Below are 13999 nucleotides of genomic sequence, written 5' to 3' on the forward strand. Positions count from 1 at the left end.
TCGTCCTCCCTCTTTCTCTCCCTGCATCACATGCTTCCAGCAGACAAAATGCGCACATCCCTTCCTTGACTTAGGACTCAGTCTCTTACTCTGTTCCTGCAGGTACCAGCCCTGGCCCTTCCTCTCCTCACCTCTTGTCCAAATCAAAAAGAAAGAAACTCCCTTCAAAGAAATGCCTTTGGAATTTCATTCTAAAAAAAATATCTCTCTGCTCAGACCTCCCATAAGTAATCGTCAGTGCCTCTGATTAAAATGTTTCTAATCAAGTTTAGATCACACGTTCCTGTGTGACCCGGCCTCTGGATACCTGCCATATCTAATCTCCTCTTCATCGTGTTCCATGCCTTCCAATCATGTCAGCCCCTTCTCAAACATACCCAGGTCACTGCTGCTATCGGTCCTTTGTCTCTACTCTCCCTGCTACCTGGAAAACTCACTCCTGAATATTTGCATAGATTCTTGTCTCACGTCATTCAAAGCCTTCTCAGAGAGCTCTTTCCTGACCACCCAGCCATCTAAAAATGGGTCCCACCCTCAGGCATTTCTTCGGCCTATGCTACTTTTTCTTCTTTGTACTCCTATGTACAACTGTCCAGTTTTCTCCTGCCATGTCTACTCCCCAGGAATCATTAACAAATAACCCCATCTCAAACCCTTCCTTCCTCTGCAAAAAGATGTGGGCCTGTTCCTTGGCAGTAGCCATTTTACTGCGGTGCTCAATCAGACAGAGGTAATAATTCTGACCGTGAAGGAAGCAGTGTGGTCTCCCTGCATTTCCCTGGCTAACAGACTTAACAAGAGGCAGCATGTCTGCTCTGCAAATTCAAGCTTTCCCTTAAGTGATTGTTCAATTCCAGCACGTAGTAAGAAGAGGCAGATGGATTTCTAGGAGATCAAGGCCAGCCTCATTTATTTAGAGAGATCCAAGAAAGTGCTACAGAGAGAGATCCTTGTCTCAAAAAACAACAAAACAAACAAACAAAAAGAGCATCTTTAAAAGTTCAAAGTCTCTCTAAAATATCCAGTGTCTCGTAACTGTGGGTTCCTGGAAAACTAATAAGTAGATAGATAGATAGATAGATAGATAGATAGATAGATAGATAGATGATAGATAGATAGGTAGATAGATAGATAGATAGATAGATAGATAGATAGATAGATAGATAGATGATAGATAGATAGATATTTTCTTACACCAAGAAAGAAGCATCAGGGCATAATCACAATCAAATCAAAGCAAAACCAAACTTCGACACTAAAACATCGAGTGCTTAGTGTCTGGGTCTCACAATCCGCTGGGTTCCTCAGAACCTGCGTCACTTCTCCACCTCTGCCCTCTGCGATACAAACAGTTTGTCTTCTAGTCTCAGGTCATGCTGCTGCCCTCAACGGTCTTCCCATGACACTGGCATCCTCAAAATACTAGGGTTCTGCTGCAACTGTGCTGAACTTTCACTAATATCCTGGGCTCTCTACAGGAACTCTGATCATGCCACACGAAGCCAAGCCTCAACTTCTCCCCATGACCCCTTCAAACCTAGGGCTTCTACTGCAACTAAGATTTTACCTTCACTAAAGGCGTCTCCTGGCCTTACAAAGCGCCAAGCCTCAGTTGCTCTCCATGACCTTCATCATGTCATCACCTAGGATACTCTTACACATTTTCCAAGTTTGGCTGCCAGGATGAGGTACAACCTTGGCTGTCTCTCCATACCACTGCTTCTTTGTGCTGACCCTGGAGAAACACTCCCCTGAAGATTTCACCTCAGCCATGATGATCTCTTGTTAATTACCACTGACATTTCAGCTCCTGGGGACCAGAATCAATGGTCCCAGATGCAAAGGTTTCTCTTTAGTTTCCTGTTAGTCACAACCAATTCTTGGGCTCCAGCTGACCCGGGCCACAAATTCTTCATTGAGAATATCACATGAACAGCTCTGACAGAGTCTTTGCTTCCCTCTGAAATTTCACAAGCCAGACCAGACCTCCTTTGTCTGTATCACTCTCAACATTCCTATCTTCCAAGCTCCCACAGAATTCCAAGCTCCCATGGAACAGCCCACGGAGCTCTGAACACTCAATAGCTTTTCTAGGCCAAAGTTCCAACTCCTTCCACAGTCTTTCCAAAAACAACAACATGGCCAGATCTGTCACAGCAATAGTCCACTCTCTAGTACCAATTTCTGTCTTAGTTAGGGTTTCAATTGCTGTGATAAAAAAGAAAAAAAAAACACTGTGAACAAAAGCATTCGGGGGAAGAAAGGCTTTTCTCTGGCCTACAGTTGCAGTCCATCAGGAAGGAGTCAGGGCAGAAACCTGAGGCATGAACTAAAGCATGGACCGTGAAAGAATGCTGCTTACTGGCTTGCTCCCCTTGGCTTGCTCAATCTGCTTTCTTACACAACCCAGAACAAGCTGCCCAGGGATGGCATCTCCCACGGTAGGCTGGGCCCTCCCACATCAATCGTTAATCAAGAAAATGCTCCCACAAGCCAATCTAATCTAACCAATTCTTCAATTGAGGTTCCCTCTTCCTAGTGACTCTAGTTTATGTCAAGTTAACAATAACTAACCAGCACCGCTTATTTATGTGTTCACTAGCAACCATGTTTCCCCTCTACCAAATGTAGGTTCGACAAGAGTAGAGGTCATTGTTTTGATCGCTGAGGAATTGTGAACATTACCTGGAACAGTGAAGGGCTCAAAGGCTAAATGGAATACCAAAGGAATCCATTTCTTTCATTGCTTTAAAATAAAAACAAATGAAACCAAAACTTTAAAATAACATCCTTACTTCACAAGGGACATATGTGTGCCTACCTCCATAAGGATGAGTCCTATAACTTGGACTTGGCGAGGAATAAAGATGTAGCTGGGCTGTGAAGATCCAAACCACTCGAAAAACATACTCAGTGAACGGATGCAGGGGCTCCACCACATAGGAGAGCTTGGACACAGTCTAGATCCGGGAGAGAGCAAAAATCAGCATTCGTCCAGTTACCATGACCCATTGAGACACAGGGTTCAGATGAATTTGGGTGTGCCTTTGGAGATGGGGCTGCCCAGATCCTACTGCATGTGCAATAGACCGGGAGTTGAACTTCCAGACACCAGGCTGCATTAGTCACACCATTCTTTCCTTTACGGAAAGCTAAGGATTCAGTTACTCAGCACTTACTTCAAGGACTTACTTGAATTTTCCCATGTCACTATACTTGGTACACTAGGCTATTTTTTTTCTGAACTTGCTCATGCTTTCCTGAAAGGGACCATCCTGAAAGGCTACTATAACCTGCTCTTTAAATTAGAACAAGCCCCTTCAAGAATCTCCCTCATGCCCTTCACCCTAGTTGGAATCACTTTAGAGGATGGTGAAGATAAAGAGCATAAATGGTTCTATGATGCTGTGCTGGCAGAATTATGTATGTGACATGTATACTTTTTCTTCATAAAGGGTTTCCAGGGTAGCAGAGATTACGGTTCACTTAATCCAGCCACTGTGCTCGATCGTTGCTAGAACACATTAATGTCAATAAGTTATTTTCTCTCTCCACAGGAGATATTCCCCAAACACCCAGTGGAAGCTTGAAACTCCAGCTAGTACCAAACCTTACATATAAGCACCATAATACCAATCTTGTGACAGTTAATTCAATAGCGTTAATAGAGGCTGTCTAATAGATGATTGGCGTATACCGTGTGGATACACTAAACCGAAGGATGATTGACTTTCCAATGAGCTAGAGCAAGATGACCTGATACTTCATCACGTTCCTCAGAATCATGTGATTTAAAACTTCCATTTCATTTTGGTGGTGGTGGTGGCTTTTTGATGGGTTAAATTTGGTTTGACTTGGTTAGGTTTTCAGGCAGGGTTTATTTTGTAGTTCATGCTAGCATGGAGCTTTCTATATAGCCTACACTGGCCTCAAATTCATAATCCTCCTGCCTCAGCCCACCTAGTAATGAGATTACAGCCCTGTGCTGCCACAACTGGCTTCAATCTTTTATTTTTTTAAATACTTTTCCATTTGAAAATTGTAAACAATATTTGAGCACAGGTGACGGAAACTTGGGAAACCGAAACCACAGGTAAGAGGAGCAGGACATTTTGGAGTTTTGAATAATCTGGGGACAAAATGTCTTTGTTTAGATAAGAAAGTATTTTAGCATACCTCTGTGTAAGTCCAGCTTCCTGGAAGCTGGTCATATTTCCACTGGATGATGTATTTTACTCCAGAGATGTTGGCAGGGTTCCACCGTAACGTCATGCTGTGACTCCCAATGGAGGATGCAAAGGGCGCTGTGGGGAGCTCCGTTCTTTCTGGAGAGGAAACCACATTTCAGTCACTATTCACTCCCCGGATGGGTGTGGCTGCTTTGTCTAGGCTCTCCTGCTACATAACACACCTGAGCAATGAATTATATTCAGAGTAGTCTATTTTTATCACAGGGGGACAGCACAGTATTCTGAGACTGAAATGCAAAGTATTGTTTTGTTTCTTTTGTTTACGTGACACTCAAGTGCAGAGCCCGTTAGGACAGCAAGCAACACTCTCCTCCCAATTTCCAACAGCCACTGGGAGTAAGGAGCCAGCCTCTGAGAGAAGAATGACCGCTTGCTTATAGAGGCGCCAGGAAACTCAGTCTGCCAAAACCCCCCAGCGGGAGGAGATTCTGAGGAATCTGCTGGAGACAGCCACTAACATCCAGGCTGAGAGGTCAAAGTGCTGGACCTTCGGACATCACTGAGGAATCAGTGCATTAGGATAAAACCACTTACTCAGACACACCCAGCCTCGTCTCCAATTCGGCCAAGGGAGCTGCCCACCCATTCCAAATCCAACCCTGGGAGGCATAGCTTCTAAACATTCACAAATCCCCACCGCCCTTTTCTGAGCTGCCGTGTACACAGGAAGTTCTTTACTGAACAACTATTCGCTGAACAATGTACTTCACATAAAATCAATTATTCTGATACCCTCAGCTCATCAAAACAGCAGCCCTCCTCGACATGGAGTCTGTTCAGGATGTAGTGCCCCCCCTCATTTGGGTTAACAGGGATTGATTGGGCCAGGCGTGTAGTGAATCGGTAGAGTGCTTGCCTAGCAACCCTGAGATACTGGGATTTGATCCCAAGAACCACATAAAACTGAATGCAATGGTGCATCGCAGTATTCCCAGGAGAATAGAAATGGAAACAGGAGGGTCAAGAGTTCGAGGTCTTCCCTGGTTACATATCAATTTCAAGATTTTGAGCTGGTGAGAGCCTGTCTTAAAATATATGTATACATATACATACATAGGCCGGGTGGTAGTGGCGCACGCCTGTAATCCCAGCACTCGGGAGGCAGAGGCAGATGGATCTCTGTGAGTTCGAGGCCAGCCTGGGCTACCAAGTGAGTTCCAGGACAGGCTCCAAAGCTACAGAGAACCCCTGTCTCAAAAAACCAATATATATATATATATATATATATATATATATATATATATATATATATATATATATATATATTTACTGACCTTGAATACAAAAGGTCAATCATGTTTCACATTTCCTGTGTTTTATGTAGAGTCTAGTGGCTCTTCATCAGCATGGCCTTAGTATTTGAAACAGATAGATAGATAGATAGATAGATAGATAGATAGATAGATAGATACATAGATACATAGATAGATAGATAAATAGATAGATAGATACATAGATAGATAGATAGATAGATAGATAGATAGATAGATAGATAGATAGATAGATAGATACATAGATAGATACATAGATAGATAGATAGATAGATAGATAGATAGATAGATAGATAGATACATAGATACATAGATACATAGATACATAGATACATAGACAGATAGATACATAGATAGATACATAGATAGATACATAGATAGATACATAGATAGATACATAGATAGATAGATAGATAGATAGATAGATAGATAGATAGATAGATAGATACATACATACATACATACATACATAGATACATAGACAGATAGATACATAGATAGATACATAGATAGATAGATAGATAGATAGATACATACATACATACATACATACATACATAGATACATAGACAGATAGATACATAGATAGATAGATAGATAGATAGATAGATAGATAGATAGATAGATAGATAGATAGGTAGATAGATAGACAGATAGACAGATAGATAGATATACACAAATGTTAGCAGAAGTAGTTTTTGGTTTTTGAGACAGGATGCCACTCTGCAGTCCAGGCTGACCTTGAACTCACTGCGAGAGCCACACTAGTCTCATATACAAATATTTTCAATGCTATTGAGACACAGGAGTGTGGGTGCTGTGAGAGAGGCTCCCTTATCTTTTCACAAGTCCCCAGTGGCAGAGATTACTTGATGACGTCAGCGGTGTTTTCTTACCCAGCACTTCCTCCTCATAGGTACCCTCTGCAGCTCTGCAGCCGACCTCACAGGACTCCCTCTGTGGAAGACAAGTGGCATGAGTCAGTGCAGCCTCAGAGCTGTTTTTGCTGATAAGCTTCAGAACTCCAATCTGGAACCTAAATGCCTTATCTATCTTTATAAGTGGGGCGTGGTAGCACCTGCCTGTCATCCTAGCCCTTTCCAGGTAGAAGCAGGAATTCAAGGCCATCCTTAAAAGTCGGGGGCAGCCTGAGCTATGTAAGAACCTGTGTCTCCAGCCTGGCCTACAGAGCCAGTTTTCAGCTCAGTCAGGGCTGTACACAGAAAAACCCTGTCTAGAAAAACAAAACAAAACAAACAAACAAAAAACTGGAGAGCGAGAAAGAGCACAAATATTTAAAGCACACAGCAGTTCTGGCGGGTTTTAGTGATTTCCAAAACCCTGCCATCATCGACACAATGTGATTTAGAACATTTTCTTCATGCCATGAAGAAACCCTGCAGGGTGCCCTTACACATTTCAATTTCTTCCATTTCATTTTCCTTAAAGTGACTTGATTGCCTGAATTCATTCCATGGCCTTGTCATTCTATAGTCTGAAAAAATACTGAGAGCTAAATAGTTCACCTTATTTTTACCATCTTGGTTAAAATTTTGATGCGCTGGAAACCTAAAATTCCAGCCCAAGATAAATGCATTGGATTATTTGTTGGGTTTTCCCCTACTTTCCTTGGAATTAAAAACTGACCACAAATTATACAAGAGCCAAACATTCTAATGAATACCTTCGTGCCAATGCTGACTTTTGAGATCTACAACAGCCTAATCACAATAGACACCTTATCTCATGAAAGCAAGAAACAGAGTACATATTTGAGGACAGAAACCCAAACTGCCCTCAGCTCTTAACAGGTGCATCGCCCTTAGCTCCAGCAAAAAGAAACCCCTGGGGAGAGAGCACACATCGTAAAACTCCAGCGAGGCTGAGCTCCGGCTCCCTGATGTCCTTGAGTTTATGATTGCAATCCCAGGAACAGCTGGCTGTCATCCTCAGGATGATGGTAGGAACCATGGCATGATGCATCTGCCTGGGAAAGAAGAGCTGTAACATGCAAATATTAACTTTGAGATGTTTGAGCTGTGCCCTGAGAGGAAGTAGAGCCTGATAAGCCTGGGTTTGCTTAGTTAAGGATTAATTCCAGTACCGTGGTTTGGGCTTGGGATTGTTTAACTTAAAGGTTCAGGAACATGTCACATCCTCTTGGGAAATTTGAATCAAGCTCATTTAGCCTCTCGACCCCCCTGAGGAGAAGATACAAACCAAGAGGCAACAAAAGCATGGTATAAATGAAGGTGTTTCTTCCAAGAAACAAAGGCTTTGTTTAGAAATATATATATTACTTGGAAATATAGGCCATTCTGGAAAAACAAGAAAGAAAATTGTGGCCCTGTTTTTCCTGGTTCGTCCCGCCCCCAGGGGAAATACAGAATAAACTTTCTATCAGTCTGAGAGTTTAAAATTATCTCAAATGGAGACAAGGCTGTCAGCTATGCTGCCCCATTCATGAAGGCAAGGCAACATCAAACTTTAAATGAGAGCATCCTGCATTTCCCAGGCCTAAGGGGCCCGGGGAGAACACAGAGGTGGTTATATCAAAGCAGTTCACAGAAACTGAACCAGAAGCTTCTAGATGGAACATTTATACTGTTTATTCCAGGACACCTGACTGCCAACACTTCTCTGCCCAGGGGGTCCAATCTGTCTGTCGTCTTTGAATCTATCCTCACTACCATTTTCTCACAGTATTGAGACCATCTTTATTATCTCTTGGCTTCCCAGACTGGCTCATGGGCTGCCTGTATCTTTCCTAATTTTCTTAACACAAGAAAGAAACACCCTCCAACGTCCATATGAATCACAACATTCTTTCCTAAACGATCTTTCATTCATTGAAGAATATTGGGCCAGTACTGGAGAGGCAGGAGGATCTCTGTGAGTTTGAGGCCAGCCCAGTCTACAGAGCAAGTTCCAGGACAGGCTCCAAAGCTACATAGAGAACCCTGTCTCAAGAACAAAAAGAAAAGAAAGGGAGATTATTGAATTTCTTTTTTGTCCCGAGTCTTGTTCTCAGTTATAAGAACATGGCAGCAAACACGGTAGGTGAGTTCCTTACTTTTGTGGAACTTACATTGTCTTAGAAGGGGATGTAAAATAAATGAGTGACAAGTTTAAAACAAAGACCTCACGTAATGAGGAGTGTGTGACTGAGTGTGGTGGTGCCAGTCTGTGGCGAGAGGGTCAAAGTCGTGGGGTGTGGCGAGGAGACTTCCTTTAGTGTCATCAGCTGGAACAGTACAGAGGTGACACTCAGTCAGGACTTGAGCAGTTAGCAGGAGCAGGGCTTGTGAGGGTGTTCGCGGGGAAGACGGACACCTGGATGCAGGAAGAGCCACCTACGGTTGTAAGAGAGTGGAGGCCACTGTATCTGGCACAGAGAACAAGGGGAAAGGGAGTCAGGGAAGACAGCAGTGAGTCTGTCAGGCTCCTACAGCATGCCGTCGTCTTCAACAGTAATAGGAAGCCACAAAGAGGCTTCCGGAAATAGGAGAGTGTGCTTTTACCCTCCATCAAAAGGCTACGATGTCATGCTAGATTAGTCCGTGTCTTAAATGATCAGGAATGTTGCAGCTCACTCATCATCATCCTTTTCTAGGTTCTGTTTTACCAAGCTCTCGTTTCTAAGCTCTTCCTCCAAAGACCACAGAGCACAGAGCTCCCAGGCACCCATGGGTGGAAACATCCATGGTGAAGGTGCTTGATTCCTGAAAGGTATGGGTAACTGAGTTCAAATGCTCACGGAGAGAATCACATTGTGTAAGCACAGACCACCAGGCTGCACGATGATTGACAAGCGAGACTCCTTGTTTTTCCTGACTGGCTGTTTCCTTTTAAGGGCTGTGATTTAAGAGTAATCTTTGCTTTAATCATATAATGGGGTTCTGAGGAGATTTAGTTTTTCCATATCATCGGGGGAGATTCTCAATTGTTCATCTTTAGGGCAAATTTCTCACTGTTTCATGTCAACCAAATGGTACCTCTACCCACCGGCAGGGAAAAATCCCTGCTATGCATCATAGCCACGGACTATCAAATATTTAATGCTCTAATGCATAGTTTTGCTTCCTGTTAAAGAGGGAAATCTTCAAGCTTTGTTCATGGATGACCATGCTCATCCTGCCCCAGGCCACGTAACATAGTTTCAGTTCTGGTTTCAAGGCATCTAAATAGAGCATAACCAAGCTCATTATTGTTTTGTTTGTTTGTTTGTTTACTGGGTGAGGAGGCTCATGCCGAGGCTCAAGGATGAAGATCAGACAACAGCTTCAGGAGTCAGTCTCTCCTTTTACCCCTGGGCTTCCTGGTATCGAACTCAGATCACCAGATTTGGCAGCAGGCTCCTTTTCTTATTAAGCCATCTTGCCATCCCATAGCCAGGTTTTAAAACTGAAAGATAACAACATTTCTTCACAAATAAGCAGGGGGAAATGTGATTCAGAGTGTTGGCAAAAGATTTTGGTGGATAAAAGGGTTCTCTTTGGGGGTTGGTTTTGTTCTGTTCCAGTTTTATCTTTGGATAAGCTCTGTAGTCCAGGCTGGCCTCAAACTTGTGATCCCCCTGTCTCTGCCTCCTATATGTTTGGAATGTTCACCACCACACCTCTCATGTAATGTGATGGAAATGGCAGAGCACCCTGTGTTTGGAGAAAGAAAAACGTAATCACAGCAAGATGGCTGACTTGAGGAGATTGTGGCCAAGCTGACAAGTTGAGTTCTGTCCCCAGATCCCACTTGGTGGAAGGAAGAAATGACTCCTGAAGTCAGTTGTCCTCTGACTTACACACATGAGCGTGAGCACCTCCACCTACCCAACACAAACGCAAAGTAAATAAGTAAAGGTAATAACAAAGAAAATGCTCTCGGTGGGGATATCCCAGAATGCTCTTCTTTCCTCCCTGTCAGACTCAGTCTCCCAGGACAGGAAATTACAATCTTCTAAAGTTTCAGTCTGACCTTGTACTCCGGTTATACATTTCTATAGATTTTTGCATATTCGGACAACTGAGAAGCAAGAGTATATGTAATTGCATCTTAACTAAATGTGTAGATACTCTTGTTTTGTCTTTTTTTCAGAAGAAATATACCATAAAAATCTATTTAAACTGAACATGGTGGCACAGGCCTGTAACAGCACTTGGCAGTTAGAGGCAGGAGGACCAGAAGTTCAAAGTTATTCTTAGCTACAGAGAGTGTTCGAGTCCAGTCTAGTATACATGAGATATTGTCTCAAAAAGAAGGAAGAGAGGAAGAAGGGAAGTGAGATATTCCTACAACACTTATATTGTATTAACTATTAAAAATGAAATATAGATGATATAAAGTATAAAGGAAATAAGGATGTGCATAGATCATATGCATATACTACTGCATTTTCAATGAAAGATTTGAATATGCAAGTTTGTAAATCTTAGGTGTTCCTGAAACCTATCCACCTTGGACACTGAAGGATGATTGTTTATGTATATATGTGAATTTGTATGTATGTACATACATATTAATAAAGACTTATATATACATAGATACAGCAAACAGCAAATGTCTGTGCTCAAATGAGATTAGACCCTCATTTATGACTGAGAATTTCTTCATCTTTCTTTAATAGCCTTTTAAAGGTTCTTAATACACACTTAGGTTTGATTATATCTTTTTTGCAAGTGATTATGAACTCACCTCACAAATGGTGGCATACGTATCATTCTGCACAGAGAAGAAAAGAAAAGTTACTTAACATCTTGAAAGTTGCAGATAACTTTAGTGATTCAGCTGTGCATTTCCTCCAACTGAATTTTTTTCCACTACTCATAATCAACAATAAGACAAACGGGCAGCAGCTCATAGGAGCGTGGCGGCCTATGCCTGTAATCCCAGCATTTGGAAGCTGATGCAGGAGGGCCTCAAATTCAAGAGCATATAGAGACCCTGTCTCTAAATAAATAAATAAAGAGTTGAATCCATACATATCCATTGTATGAATAGCTTAAAAATTATGATATTTGCATCACTAGGAAAACAGTAAAGTCGGTTGTCTACTGGAAAATCTCAGTAAACTGGGAGGTAGCCTGTAATGGACAAGGCTAGGGGATTTCACCAAAGCTCAAGGGAGACGAACTGAAATGGAAACCACTAGAAGCTCTGATTGGAAAGGCCAGCAATTTCCTCTACCCACATTGGTCGCTTCCTGTACGGTTGCCTGGCAACAAATGGTCTTCCCACTCATGTGCTCAGCAAGAATTAGTACCTGCTTTGTGCCCGACCCTGGTCAGTGGAGCAGACATGGTCTAGAAAAGCTGGAGTGCTTCATGCCCTGTAGGAATCTACATAGTGACACTAATGATATTAAATACATAACTAGACAAATAATTAAGTTGCCGTTTGTAATGGTATGTAAAAATAAATCCATCCAGATGACAAATACTCCTCCTTTTGCAAAACTAAGTGGGAATGAGCATAAACAACTTTTGTAACTGAGGTCTACAAGGCAAGAAAAATTATGAAGGTGAATTATATGAAGAATTAGCTGTTTTTTATAGTAACTCATTACATTTGTATCCCAAGCTGGTTCAAACACTAAGTCACCTCTGCTTCTGTCTCTGGAGTGACCGGATCATAGTTATGGGTTGCCAAACCCAACTTTAGCATCCTCAAATTAATGTCATTGTTATAATTTAGCCGTTATCAGAAAAAGATATTAGGGAGGTAGGTTGTGGTTCAATTGATAGATTGCTAGCCCAGTTTCAACCCCCCAGTTCCACATAAACTGATGAAGTGGTTCATGACTGTAATCCCAGCACTTCAGGCAGAGCAGGAAGATCAGAAACTCAAGGTCATCCTCAGCTACATATGAGTTTGAGGCCAGCCTGGGCTACATTAGGCCCCATCTCAAAGATGTGTAACAAGAATTAATACTTACACACTTTAGAGCACAGCTTTCCTGATCTACAGAGTTCCAAAACTGACATCCTTGCATGCACTGCAAGAGATAATAAGACACGGCTGTGAATGGAGAAATGTGAGGGGTTTTTGTTACTTGAAAACGCACAGGGACGAAAAGTAGCACCTTGTGTTTTAGAAATACAAATCTATTGACCAAGATAAGCCCCCTGAGATATCAGAGAGGAGTTTCTAATAAGAGCTGCACCTCTACAGACAGACCAGGGCACAGTGTGGCTCACTGCAAGCTGGCAAGACTGCAAAGTGGAAAGATGACACCCCAAGAGCACCCAATACCCTGTCTGCTGGAAAGACAGCAGCCAGTGAAGTCCAGGACAGCAAGACGCCAAGCGTATCATGGGTCTCCAGCTGTCCTCATACAAGGACAAGCAAGACTCACAACCAGGGCTTACAACCAGATAGAATGTCAAACCTAGCAGGTAGACCATTTTTGAATCTGCTGACTTCTGGCTGCTTTTACCCCAAAGCTGCCCTCAAAGGTCCTCCCACAGCTGTCCGGGTCTCCTGCTGGACCCATGGCCAATGGCTCCTGCTTCATCTGTGCCTGTCACTATCTTGACCATTCCTTCCCAGACCACGTGCTGATAATACCCATAACTGTGTCTGGCTTGCTAACAAGCTCCATGCAGACATGCACTCCCGCCTCAGACATGGGCACCTGAGTCATGACAGGTTCAGCGTGTGACACACCGAATCCCTCATACCAGCACGTTCTCCCATCTGTACGCATGAGTGGCCTAAGCCAAGAGCCCAGGAACATTTTCGTTCTCTAACTCCTCACTCTCATCCCATAAACAAAGCATCCCCAAATCCTACTGACCCACCTGGTCATTGGCCAAGTTCTCTCTGGCTCCCTGCTCACGGCCTCAGCTGTCAGATATGTCCTTCACAACTTGCCAAATGCTCATTTGCCTCTTTGGAGAGTTCTTTTTAAAAACCGAATGTGGGCCCAGCATGGTAACACAGGACTTTAATCCCAGCGTATCAAACTCAGGTCATCAGGCTTTACCTGTGGATCCATCTCTCCTGGCTGGACATAGCTTCTTTTTTTTTTTTTTCTTTTAGGTTTTTGAGACAGGGTTTCTCTGTGTAGCTCTGGCTGTCCTGGAACTTACTTTGTAGACCAGACTGGCCTTGAACTCAGAGATCCACCTGCCTCTCCCTCCTGAGTGCTGGGACTAAAGGGAGGCACCACCACCTCCCAGCTTGAACAGCTTCTTAAACTATGGACCTAAACTAAGGTCATAATCTCCCCTGACTGGGGGTGGGGGTCATGAAAAAAATGACAACAGTAAAAGATTTTTTTTTTTTTATTCCAGAGCTGAGGACCGAACCCAGGGCCTTGCACTTGCTAGGCAAGGGCTCAACCACTGAGCTAAATCCCCAACCCTCAGTAAAAGATTTTTAAATGCTCAAAAATTAATTCAGAATCATATGTGTAATGAATCTGAGGTGTTTCTAGAAGCACTTACCTATGTTGCACTTCATGACTTCCCTGTAGCCTCAATT

General features: G+C 42.9%; 1 protein-coding gene across 1 annotated transcript in view; it reads right to left on the reverse strand.

Moving 5' to 3' along the window:
• Positions 1 to 13999, reverse strand: part of Ros1 (ROS proto-oncogene 1, receptor tyrosine kinase) — a 128894-nt gene that overhangs the window by 100412 nt on the left and 14483 nt on the right. Inside the window, exons 3-7 of the mRNA XM_059272572.1 lie at positions 12450 to 12509; positions 11210 to 11236; positions 6418 to 6478; positions 4177 to 4325; positions 2822 to 2960 (exon numbers count right to left, since the gene is read on the reverse strand). Coding sequence (XP_059128555.1) covers positions 2822 to 2960; positions 4177 to 4325; positions 6418 to 6478; positions 11210 to 11236; positions 12450 to 12509 — 436 coding nt within the window. The remainder of the gene's footprint in view (positions 1 to 2821; positions 2961 to 4176; positions 4326 to 6417; positions 6479 to 11209; positions 11237 to 12449; positions 12510 to 13999) is intronic.

This window comes from Peromyscus eremicus, chromosome 8b (genome assembly GCF_949786415.1).
Source record: "Peromyscus eremicus chromosome 8b, PerEre_H2_v1, whole genome shotgun sequence".
NCBI lineage: Eukaryota > Metazoa > Chordata > Mammalia > Rodentia > Cricetidae > Peromyscus > Peromyscus eremicus.